Genomic DNA, 13,345 nt, shown 5'->3' with positions numbered 1-13,345 from the left:
GTCTTAAAACACAGGTCGAGATGTTGTTGTTTTTTTCAAATCATTGATACAGCTAATCAGTGTGCACAGGCTAATCTTTTTTGACATGCATGAAGCCCCTTTTTCCCTGAAAGCAGCCAATATGTACAGATTTCAATGATAAACACTAGACTGGTCAACGTTGTCTTACAAGCTGTTAAATGCACACTATGTACTGAACCAGTGAGAACAGGCAGATGCGATGGTTAGAGTAGACGCTTTTAGCATTCTGTTGTTTGCTAAATTTTACTGGAGTTATCCACATAGGCAGTCACGGGTTATGGTTCCTAGCGTAGCTAAGGCATACTGATTTGCAAAATTCGGTCTGCATTATTTGTGAGCTAACGCTCACAAATACAAATAAGAATAAGTGGTAAATGAATTGATTGTATAAATTTCAACACATGTTTTAACTTCCTATTGAGGTTCCATGTTATGAACAACCTGCTTATGTTGGCCTTAACCACATTATGCATGTCTGGTGTTTCCTGTTGTAAAATGCTTTGATATGAGTCTGGGTTACAAAACTTCAATGGCTTGCTATCTTCAGCAACTGCACATTGAGAGATATATATTAAAAGAAACAACTGGTATGCATCTGTTTATACAAAAACATGTTTTTCGTTAAATTGTGTTAAATTGTAAATTTAGATTACAAATTATTGCTTAACACTCAGATCTTTATACGAACTTCACAATGTTTTTAAACTCGCTGAAATGTAAATAAATATACCCAACAATCTCTGCATATAGGTAGCTCAAATTTAACTAGAATGAGAGAAAATAAAAAATAAAAAACAATTATATTGATTGTGTTGGTTTCACATATTACCAGATGGCTATATAAAACATTTTAAAGGATATGCATTTGTCTCCAAGTGAGGTTTTCCAGCTACAACATAAGGGCTAAATGTATTCCATTAGTGAATATGTTTAAGGTGGGTATGATAAATTATGGTCGGTAAGGAAAGTCAAGATAAAATGCTTTCTTTACACCATTATTTATATCCTTTAACTCTTTCTGTGCTGGAGCTGAATTTTGAAGGCCTTTGCAAACAGTTTGGATCCAGATGAGACGCCACAGAACATGGCGTCTCATCAGGATCCAAACTGTTTGCTATTCTGATAATATTCTTTAAAAAATCGAAGAAAATGCTAATTTTAGAAATTCTGCAGACGACATTTTAGCAGTCGTCAAAATTCCCAGCATGCAAAGGGTTAAATACCATGAACATCTGTGAATGACCTCTGTGATTGCAGGGCGGCCCAGAAGCTTGGCAAGAAGAAGCGGCGCCACCAGCAGTCAGAGGTGGAGGTGCTACCGAGCTTCCCTACCAAGTTCTCCGAGGTCATCCGTGTCTCGGCCCCGCCCTGCCCCCCGTGTCTGCTGAGACCTCTACCCAGGGGACCAGCCCAGGGAGCGGGTGGCAAGGTGAGAACCTAGCAGCAAATACTTGTAAATGTAGATGCAAGTGTGCAGAAGTTTCAATGCTATACCCTTGAAAAAAAATGTTTTACTGGCCTACATGACTGAGATTAGTGCACATGGAAACATATTGGCTAAATGTTGGCACAAGGAAACTGTTGGATCTCCGTTTATTTCTTTGATGACTGTTTGCTTCCATTTCAATGCTGGTTATGGTCATGACATCAGGTCATTGACACTATGAACATTTATAATTCTGCAAACAACTGTAATGGATCATATTAATAATAATGTTTATAATATTATGAACTTATTTTGATGGCAAACATTCATCAGGAGAGCATATTAATACGTATATTATTTTCCTTCTCTTTTTATCGGCACTTTGTTACGAAATAATAATCTTTTTGCTGTTTGCAGATGTATGTTTGTGATTTTATGTTAACATTTATAATATATGACAGTTGATTGATGAATTTGCTAAGCCAAGACTATCATTAAGTAAAGCCATGTTTTTCGAAAAACAAACAGATATAAGGGTTACTGATTAGTTGCATTTTTTAAGCAAAAAAGGTAATTTGTTGTGAAGAAAAAACATGTGTTTTTCATATATAATAAGTCAGATAGGATAGTTATTCCATCACATCAGTGTCACACACGTTGATTACAAACCCAGGGTTCATGAGAATTCCAAGGTCTCTTTCTGAATCCAATCTCAGCGGGGGAGGATTCGCTTTCCAAGGGATGTGATGCCAGATAAATATGAACGTCATTCTTAATGAAATGCTCATTTATAATAATTTAATGCACAGTTACCTGTAATGAAAAGCAGTGTGACTTCTGTTATATGCTTACAGTACAACATCAATCCTATCCATATTAAACCTTCACCCATTTTTTTTCTGTCAAGTTTTTTGTTTTTCAATAAAGTTAAAAAAGATAAAACATACATTATTGCGATGAATTTGTCTACTGACAAATATTGGAGTCTAGCAAATTGCATGAAACCTCATGCCATAAGCTGTGAATCACTGAATACCTTACCAGAAATTACATGTAAGAAAACATTATTTGTAATTAATAAATTGTAATATCAAACTTGTATGCTACTTATATTGCAATGATGCGGAGCAGGGTTAGACAAACAATTATGTCAGTGGTTACAGAGAAAGATACAACAAGTTTTATTATCCAAACAAAAATATATATTCAATCACAGAGTCTGCTGTAATTTTTCTTAGTTGCTTTTCTAACACGCCCATCCAATTCTCCCCAGGTTCAAAGAAAAGTCTCATATGTATGCCACATTCAACTCTGGCTGGATTAATTAATGTGTCTCCTACTTCAATTAATATTACCATAGTTATGTCCCACTTTTAATTAACAGCAAATGTGTTCCAGGACTGGGCTCCCTGCTCCTTACAGTTAGTAAGCCATAACCCAGACATGTTCAGATACAGCTGACTTTAATGTACCAAGTGTGCAGCCTCAATATTACACAATTATTAGTGGCCTCACAATTTAGAACCATAATTTTCTATGTTTTTTGCTGGAGATTTACAATCATCAACATTTAGAGTTTGTTATAATAGTTTTATGCTTACTGCCAACGCTAATTGGACTTTTATTGTAAACTAGTCACACATGTTAATTTCAGAGGTCAGATTCCACTATTTTTTTTAAGGTTTTATGTAATATTAACCAGACGTTGTGACATTTTAACTGACGTTTTTTCATATTCATGTCAGAACAAGAATGTTAGAACATTCTTATTATTGCTAATATATTAGTGCTATAACAGTTCGCACAAATTTTTCACGTAATAAAAAAGCAACTTGTGTTTTTTGTTTAAGTTCAAGCGAATATGTTTGGCAAAATTAACACAAACCTCTCTTAGTGTTCTTGCCAGTTTAAGTTCAAATATTTTTTATAACAATATTACCTTTTGGCATTGTTTTCAATTATGTACACTTCTCTAAAATACAATTTGGAAAGGCTTAATAGACTGGAAAATGTTTTCATTGCCGACCCATTGTCTGTTGCATCTGTGAAAAGTCTCCCCCTGAGGGGTTACATGCCACTTTAAAATTGTTGTAGTTTGAAATTGATTCAATTTCACATAGATGGGGCAATTATTTCTGTGATTTACATGTCATGTTTTGGGATTTTTTCTCATTTCTTCCTGCCAATTTTCTTGAATTTCAGCTGAGAAAGATATATGTTTTACAAGTGAAAAGCTTGTTCCATGTCAAATTTAATATATTTAGAAGTTGTTCATGCTTGAGCTATTTAATATACAACATTCTTAGGAGAATCTTAGCAATATTTGGAAGAACACAAACTGGACATCATACATCACATCTGATTCTGCGTAAAACAGTTTTTTATATTTTGAATAATGATCACAAGTGTAACATTAACTCTGATCTGATCAACCTAGAATGTTTGTCCCTATAACTCTTATCTGATCAATCTAGAATGTTCCACTCTGATCTGAGCCACTTAAGAGTGTTTGTCCGTAACTCTAATTTGATCAATCTAGAATGTTTCACTCTGATCTGAGCCACTTAAAGTGTTTGACCTTAACTCTTATCTGATCAATCTAGAATGTTTCACTCTGATCTGAGCTACTTAGAGTGTTTGTCCTTAACTCTGATCTGATCAATCTAGAATGTTCCACTCTGATCTGAGCCACTTAGCGTGTTTGTCCTTAACTGTGATCTGATCAATCTAGAATGTTTCTTCTATTTTTATGATCAGATGAATTTAGAATGTTTGTCCTCAACTGTGATCTGATCAACCTAGAATGTTTGTCCCTAACTCTGATCTGCTCAACCTAGAATGTTTCAATTTTCTATAATTTGTGCCTGTGTTTACGCATCAAGTGGGTGTTATTATACAAGGAATATTTTGAAAGAATCTACTTCACAAAAAAACATATTAAAAACATAGAGTAGCACTTAATAGATGACACTATATTGGCCGTGTAAGTGATCAGTTGTTACCCTGAGTGTGAGCCTTGATTAAGTTTTATGGCTTAATATACTTGATAGGAATGAGTAGTGCTTGGCTGATATTGACTTCTGGCTAATAAAACTACAGATATCATCTTGGAACAGTGTTTAACTGCCTCTGAGGCGGTTTGCAAACTTCATACCATGTGTTTTTAATACAATGCTTAAGTTGTAATCATAAATGATAGTGATATTGCCGGGAGTTATGATTGCTTCCTTTAACCATCCTTCTTTGCAACTATGAAAGGTACTAGCATTTCCTGTATTTACAGATTACTTCCATTCTCTTTACAATGTTTGATAAATTGACTTTAAACAAGTAAAGTGATTGATTCAAAAGAATACATTGCTTGTTATCAAACCCAATATTTTTTATTTTGTCTGCGATGCTTATAGCAATCAGGCTCTGAGGGTTAAGATACATAATGCTGTGTGAACTTAATAAATGTGAAAGAAAAATAAATGGAATCACAGTTGTAACACAGAAGGCAAATTCTGCAGTGTTTGTCTCACATTTAGTATCAAGGACATTTTTGGTGAAAAAATAGAAGGTCCAGTCAAAATAAAATAAGCATTTGAAGCTATACACATGTTTAGGATTTGGAAAATTTCTTACTTTTTACCCTTGCACTAAATAAATGTGTACATGTATTCATGGCTGTAAAATGCCTACGAAATATGTTGGCAGAATTTTAACCCCTGGGCATGGCTGTGAATAAATCAGGAGCCACTGGGGTGGGGGCATTTATAGCTGTAGCTGAAATGTGCACTTACAGTTTAATGGCTGTTTGGTTGCCATAAGTTGCCCTGGGAATGGAAGAGTGGACTGGTTTATGATGTCAGGTGGTCACTCAGACTGGTCTGAATGCTTCCTTGGTGTGCACAATGTTTAAAGGGACTGTCAACCACGATGACGAAGAAAATAAAAGTTGTAAAATACAGTATTTTTTTACAAGTATTAGTTTATATTGATTCAAATATCACGACTGGTATATTACATTGATTGAAAAAAGTTGTTAAGTTTTCATATTTTCAGTATATTCGGTAATAAATTTTACTGGGTCTGTCTACTAGGTAACTATCAGTTAACTATAAATAAGGCCAGTACATTGATCATTATCATCACGTGGTAAACCCAGGAATGCAAATTGTGCATGCATATTTAATTGTATATATTGTATATATATATATATATAATGATCAGTCTACTTGCGTTATTTATAGTGTGTATATCGTTATGTCACCTATTTTTGCGATGTACTTTCGATTTCACATGGCGAAATTTTATTACTGAAAATATGAACTTTTTTCAAGTAATGTAATATACCAGTCGTGATATTTTAATCAATAAAAAATAATAATTGTAAAAAAATACAGTATTTTACAACTTTTCTTTTCTTCGTCGTCGTTGTTGACAGTCCCTTTAAAGTACCAAAATTATTAGTGATTTAAAAGATCAGAGTCACACTCCAGAAAATGTTTTTACAGGGACAACTTCACATCATAAGGAACCATGCAAGTTCAAATTAATATTAGCTTCCCTGCATAATAGTTACCTAAAACAGGTCCACCTTTCTTGAACATTTTGTTCAGTTGAAAAAAAACCACAAATATAAAATAAAGATTGTATGATTATAAATGTGAGTGCCCTGTCAATAATTATAACCTGCCACCTCCCTTCCTCATGCGATGGATGCTTTCTATATCTGCCAGTCGGTTTTTCTGCAGTAGACAGTAACTTTGACATATTATTCACTATAAATCATGGAACTTTTGAACTTGCATGGTTCCTAATATGATGTGAAGTTGTCTCTGTGCAATTTTGACTGCTTGCTTCATATGACATCATGCAGTATTAGAGTTAATCATTATTAAACTCGGACAATCTCTAGTTCATTATGCAGTTGGTTTAAATGTTGTTGCCATGCAGACTAGTGTATTGCACACTCAATGCAACAATTTCATATCATTATCCTAGTACAATGCCCTGCATGAAAAGTATCTCACCATTTATTGACACTGTGAATTAATTTTCATCTTCACTGCTTTTGGAATATTCTGATCTTCATATCTTTCCCCAGGGACAGGGCCATGTGATAGGGTAGTGTTTATGAGCCTGTTAGATCAGAAATATTGCAAACTTCATCAACTTTGGAAACTAATTGAAGTGACATAATTCCTGATGCATCCAGAGCGATCAAAGTGCATCATGACAAAGGGTGATAACATGAAAAATTATGGGTACATTACAAGCAAGAGGAGGCAGTGTTGCTTTATGTTGCTACTTATCAGTCATCTTTGGGAAACTTGCATAATAAATTGCTTTTATTTGGTGCTATAGAAATGTCAATCATATCTCAAGAACTGCACTAAAATCCAATGAACATTACAGGCTTTATGCATAATGTATTTATTAAATTCCATGTTGAAGTTATTTTGAGCCATATAAAACATGTTTATGCTGAAGCGTAGTGGGTTAAACAAATGTTCAGAAAACATTCCTTGTGAATGTAAACAGAATTAATGGTTTGTTTCATTAGAAACATGCCAGGTGAGGTAATTTGGCAAACATGGCATCAACATTGGCACTTTCAAATGTGTCGTGTTCTGTGAAAGCTGGGCATAATGCATGTGCGTAAAGTGTCGTCCCAGATTAGCCTGTGCACAGGCTAATCAGGGACGACAGTTTCCGCCTAAACTTGATTTTCGGTATGGAGGGACTTCTTTAAAACTAAAAATACCATAAAAGCGGAAAGTGTCGTCCCTGATTAGCCTGTGCGGACTGCACAGGCTAATCTGGGACGACACTTTACGCACATGCATTAAGCCCAGTTTTGTCACAACACGACTCAAATGGTTACAAGGCTATGCCTGGAAATATGATGAGAAATTGCTTTCAACTCTAATTAAAGTGGTTAGAATGAAATGTAATGAGGTACACAGAGAATAAGAGGTTAGTTTGGATTTGATGTGAGTTTAGAAAACCTAAACCAAAAGCCTTTCCGAGGGGTTTGGATTTTTGTACTGAGTAAATAAACTAACATGTTCTGTAGATGACTCTTGCCTCATATTCTATTAGTCCCATCATGTTTACTTTATGCATGTCAAAAGTAAACAATAAAGGCTGAACCCAGTACCTAAGCATCAAACGACTTCAATAATTCATTGTAAATAAACAAAATGATGTCACAATACTTAGCATGTCAGGTGTATTTCAATAAAGTTGGAAACACCAAAATTTATTATATGGGTTGTTATTTCAAAAATGTGTGCATAGTCATAGTAAAAGTGTAATCACATGTTTTAGATGCTGGTTCTGCTGCTGCATTTCACTTTTTAAGTCTAGCTAGATCATGTAACCTTATCTTTTTAGCTGTAATGATTATCTCACTATACAAATAATTAGCAATCATTTGATAAGGGTATTAACATGTTCCTAATTTTTTTTATCCCTCTGTCCCAAAGAAATATTATGACAATCATTTTTTTAATGAACTTGTGATGTACAATTAACTTCATAACTATTTTCAAAAGAGGATCATCCAAAACAACAACTACAGCAACATAACAAAACAACTTATTATTATATATCAGAAATGTAGTATAGTAACTCCTACGGCATAACTGTTTCAGGTGAAGGTCATCCTCCGTATTGTGTCCACCAATCACCATGGTGACCATGCGGCATCATTTCTAAATATAGACACACGCAACAAACAGGTTACAGTGTACGATCCTGCCGGGAGTGGCTATGCAACCAGTGTCGCTCACAGGAAGGCCGCCATGGCCCCCAAAATGTTTGCCTTTGATGGTGTCTACTCACCAGATGACTGCATGGTGAGTATTTTCAGTCTGTTGTCATCAGTAAATTACAAGGGAGCTGGCCACTAATTGACAGCTAATTGTCTGCTTATCTCAAGAAAATGTATGCCTTGTTACAACTCAGCATTTTCTTTATAATGTATTCGCTTTGGGAAAATGTGGTTAAATGCATGTGCATAAAGCGTCATCCCAGATTCTTACAAACTCATCAGCTACAACACTTTTTGGCTTAAGTGTTTTTTCTCATAGAGGAAAGTTCCTTTCATGAAAAAAAAAACAAATGCAGAAAGTTTCATGCCTAAATTGCTTGTACAGACTGCACAGGATTATCTGGGACGACACTTTACACACATGTACATTAGGCCCAGTGTTTGCAGAGTGAGGCTCTGTAAATTAAAATTTACATCAAATTCGATGAGTATTATTACTATTGAGCCTACTGATTTTTTGGGAAACAGAAACGGCTGAAACATTCTACAGTTTTAGTTTCACTATTCTGTTAGAAACACCTACTTGAAATATATTATGTTTCTGATAAGCCTCAAAGCATGTTTTGATAACCAGCTGTATGAAAGACACCAAGCTTAAGGCCTATTGAGTCCTCATCACTCTGTAACCAAGGAATCAGTGGAATGACTAGGAACTTGTTGTACATTCTTGTCTTGATAATTTGATAAATGAATATTGGGCATGACTAAATGCAATAATGCACAATGCTATCTTTCAAAATGTGCCTTTTGAGAAAATCTTCAATAAACACTTAGTGCATCATTTGGGGCCTTACAATTTCTTAAGACACATAGTTTAATTAAAACAAGGAAATGACATCCACAAGCACATATCCTCCTTAAATACAAAATAAAACTTATTTTATTGCGTCTGTCTGCAAGTCTGTGAAAATTAAGACAGGAAACCCCTTTAATGTCAGGAAATAGCCTAACACCCTTTGATACTTCTATAATTCTGGGAATACTCTGTTGCAAAACTTGAGCAGGGCACAGGGGCAGCAGTAATATGTCTGATTGGAAATAAAACATAGTAATTAAAGGTTCTTCTGTGGTTGTAGTTGCAGCATTTCAGTCCCACATCTTGTGAACAAATTCTAGATTTGATTCAAATGAAAAGCACAAATATTCATTATATGAGCCGCGTTCTGACAAAACTGGGCATAATGCATGTTTGTAAAGTGTCGTCTCAGATTAGCCTGTGCAGTCCGCACAGGCTAATCAGGGACGACACTTTCCGCTTTTATGGTATTTTTAGTTTCAAGGAAGTCCCTCCTTACAGAAATTCAATTTTAGGCGGAAAGTGTCGTCCCTGATTAGCCTGTGCGGACTGCACAGGCTAATCTGGGATAACACTTTACGCACATGCATTATGCCCAGTTTTCTCAGAACAAAGCTCATATAGTGTCAGTGTGCTAAATATTAACATAATCCATGTACAAGCATGTAAATGGGTTCCATGGTTGTAAACGCAATGTGCCATTTAACAGAAGTATTCTTCTTAAACTTACATACTTCTGTTTGTTTGGATGTTATAAAGAGTTTAATATTCAATTTTTTAACGGATACAATTAGTATTTTAAAAGTCCTGTTTTCTGTCTGTGCTATGACTTTGTGTATGTTTGTTCCAGACTGAACTTTGTTCAGGAACCTTAACAGACATCATCCAGGGTGTGGTCACAGGCGCTGATGGCTGCATATTCACATATGGATATTCAAAACTAGGTATGGCTGCATATTCAAATATGGATATTCAAAACTAGGTATGGCTGCATATTCACATATGGATATTCAAAACTATGTACGGCTGCATATTCATATTTGGATATTCAAAACTCGGTACGGCTGCATATTCACATATGGATATTCAAAACTAGGTACGGCTGCATATTCACATATGGATATTCAAAACTAGGTACGGCTGCATATTCACATATGGATATTCAAAACTAGGTACGGCTGCATATTCACATATGGATATTCAAAACTAGGTACAGCTGCATATTCACATATGGATATTCAAAACTAGGTACGACTGCATATTCACATATGGATATTCAAAACTGGGTACGGCTGCATATTCACATATGGATATTCAAAACTAGGTACGACTGCATATTCACATATGGATATTCAAAACTAGGTACGGCTGCATATTCACATATGGATATTCAAAACTAGGTACGGCTGCATATTCACATATGGATATTCAAAACTAGGTACGGCTGCATATTCACATATGGATATTCAAAACTAGGTACAGCTGCATATTCACATATGGATATTCAAAACTGGGTACGGCTGCATATTCACATATGGATATTCAAAACTAGGTACGGCTGCATATTCACATATGGATATTCAAAACTCGGTACGGCTGCATATTCACATATGGATATTCAAAACTAGGTACAGCTGCATATTCACATATGGATATTCAAAACTGGGTACGGCTGCATATTCACATATGGGATATGGATATCAAAACTTAGGTACGGCTGCATATTCACATATGGATATTCACAACTAGGTACGGCTGCATATTCACATATGGATATTCAAAACTAGGTACGGCTGCATATTCACATATGGATATTCAAAACTGGGTACGGCTGCATATTCACATATGGATATTCAAAACTGGGTACGGCTGCATATTCACATATGGATATTCAAAACTGGGTACGGCTGCATATTCACATATGGATATTCAAAACTGGGTACGGCTGCATATTCATATATGGATATTCAAAACTAGGTACGGCTGCATATTCACATATGGATATTCAAAACTAGGTACGGCTGCATATTCACATATGGATATTCAAAACTAGGTACGGCTGCATATTCACATATGGATATTCAAACCTAGGTACGGCTGCATATTCACATATGGATATTCAAAACTAGGTACAGCTGCATATTCACATATGGATATTCAAAACTAGGTACGTCTGCATATTCACATATGGATATTCAAAACTAGGTACGGCTGCATATTCACATATGGATCCAGTGCTCCAGCTAGGCCTAAATTGAAGGGCGCCCCGCCCTGCCCTCCTGAACCTCTGCCCTGCGCTTCCTAGGGCCCCTCCCTGCCCTTAAAAAAAATAAATAAAAATAAAATCTTTTTTTTTTTACATAATAATTGATAAATCTCTTATTACAATACATTGTAATTAATGTATTCCTAATTGTAGACATTATATTTGAATTGTTTAATAATAATGGGAATTATATATTCTAACAATTATTAATAACATATAAATTAAAATGCAAGAACTAGCATTCCAGAAACGCCTGCGCGCTTGAAAGTGCCCTTTTTACAAAATACTGCGCGTCCCAAAGTGCCTTTTTGACAAAAAATCCCCCCCTGCCCTTTTCAAATCCTAGCTGGAGCACTGTGGATCTTCAAAACTAGATATGGCTGCATATTCACACAGTTATTGATATTCATAACAAATAATGCATTTTAAACCTTAAAAAAGTTAATAAATAAGTAACAGATATCTTGTTTCTAATTAGTCAGTAATAAATAAGGAGTCAGATTTGTTCATTATTGTTTTACTGAATTATGCGCAATTAGTATTAATGGTTCAGAGTGATTTTCTAACCGTACATTCAGAATTTATCACAGACACATTTTATTTTTATGCCCCCCTTCGACGACGAGGGGGTATATTGCTTTGCTCATGTCTGTCTGTCAGTCGGTCTGTCGGTCGGTCCGTCCACCAGGTGGTTGTCAGACGATAACTCAAGAACGCTTGGGCCTAGGATCATGAAACTTCATAGGTACATTGCTCATGACTCGCAGATGACCCCTATTGATTTTGAGGTCACTAGGTCAAAGGTCACGGTGACCAGAAATAGTAAAATGGTTTTTGAATGATAACTCAAGAGCGCATACGCCTAGGATCATGAAACTTCATTGGTAGATTGATCATGACTCGCAGATGACCCCTATTGATTTTGAGGTCACTAGGTCAAAGGTCAAGGTCACGGTGACCCGAACTAGTAAAATGGTTTCCCGATGATAACTCAAGAACGCATACACCTAGGATCATGAAACTTCATAGGTAGATTGATCATGACTCGCAGATGACCCCTATTGATTTTGAGGTCACTAGGTCAAAGGTCAAGGTCACGGTGACCTGAAATAGTAAAATGGTTTTCGGATGATAACTCAAGAACGCATACCTAGGATCATGAAACTTCATAGGTAGATTGATCATGACTTGCAGATGACCCCTATTGATTTTGAGGTCACAAGGTCAAAGGTCAAGGTCACGGTGACCCGAAATACTAAAATGATTTTCGGATGATAACTCAAGAACGGTTTTGCCTAGGATCATGACATTTCATAGGTACATTGATCATGACTCGCAGATGACCCCTATTGATTTTCAGGTCACTAGGTCAAAGGTCAAGGTCACAGTGACAAAAATCGTATTCACACAATGGCTGCCACTACAACGGACAGCCCATATGGGGGGCATGCATGTTTTACAAACAGCCCTTGTTTATTTTATTCTTTAGGCAGGGGGTCGATTGCCCACTTTGACTTTTCCACTATACTTTAAAAACCTAAATTGTTTATTTCTTTATCTTCAGCAGTCTTTTGATTAAATTACATAAATTATTTAGGATTTGTTAAAATTTCTAAGTCTTGCTTTCAAACCAATTTAATTTCGTGTTGGAAAAAAGATTGTTATTTAGAGTACTTCCAAATGAATGGTGAATCATAATGATCCATGGCTGTGAAATTGCAGGAGGCAACCAGGGGCTCTTGTATCACATCTATCGTTGTATGGTCATGAAAATCAAATTTGTCAGCTCTGCCTAACACAGATGAAGTACAAGCAATTATTTTGATCATTCCTCAACAAAACAAGGCAAACTTGATTATTTCCCAATTCATGGACCGTGGATGTGTCCCATGTTTCTGATGGAATCTTGATCAACACCATGCATTGCTCAACACTGAATCCATGCATTGTTGTTTTTATTGTCAAATTTCTATGCATCAAATTATTGTGTTGTTTGTCCACGAGATTGTCAAT

The 13,345-nt window shown here is 35.7% G+C and overlaps 1 protein-coding gene across 1 annotated transcript in view; it reads left to right on the top strand.

Moving 5' to 3' along the window:
• The window catches only part of LOC127873841 (kinesin-like protein KIF26B), a 258,849-nt gene that overhangs the window by 214,920 nt on the left and 30,584 nt on the right, over positions 1–13,345 (top strand). Inside the window, exons 6-8 of the mRNA XM_052417894.1 lie at positions 1,279–1,450; positions 8,092–8,295; positions 9,917–10,010. Of these exons, the coding sequence (XP_052273854.1) occupies positions 1,279–1,450; positions 8,092–8,295; positions 9,917–10,010 (470 nt within the window). The remainder of the gene's footprint in view (positions 1–1,278; positions 1,451–8,091; positions 8,296–9,916; positions 10,011–13,345) is intronic.

This window comes from Dreissena polymorpha, chromosome 3, assembly GCF_020536995.1.
Source record: "Dreissena polymorpha isolate Duluth1 chromosome 3, UMN_Dpol_1.0, whole genome shotgun sequence".
Taxonomy (NCBI): Eukaryota; Metazoa; Mollusca; class Bivalvia; order Myida; family Dreissenidae; genus Dreissena; species Dreissena polymorpha.
The sequence above is the reverse complement of the archived record's forward strand: the minus strand, read 5'-3'. Positions and strand labels throughout refer to the sequence as shown.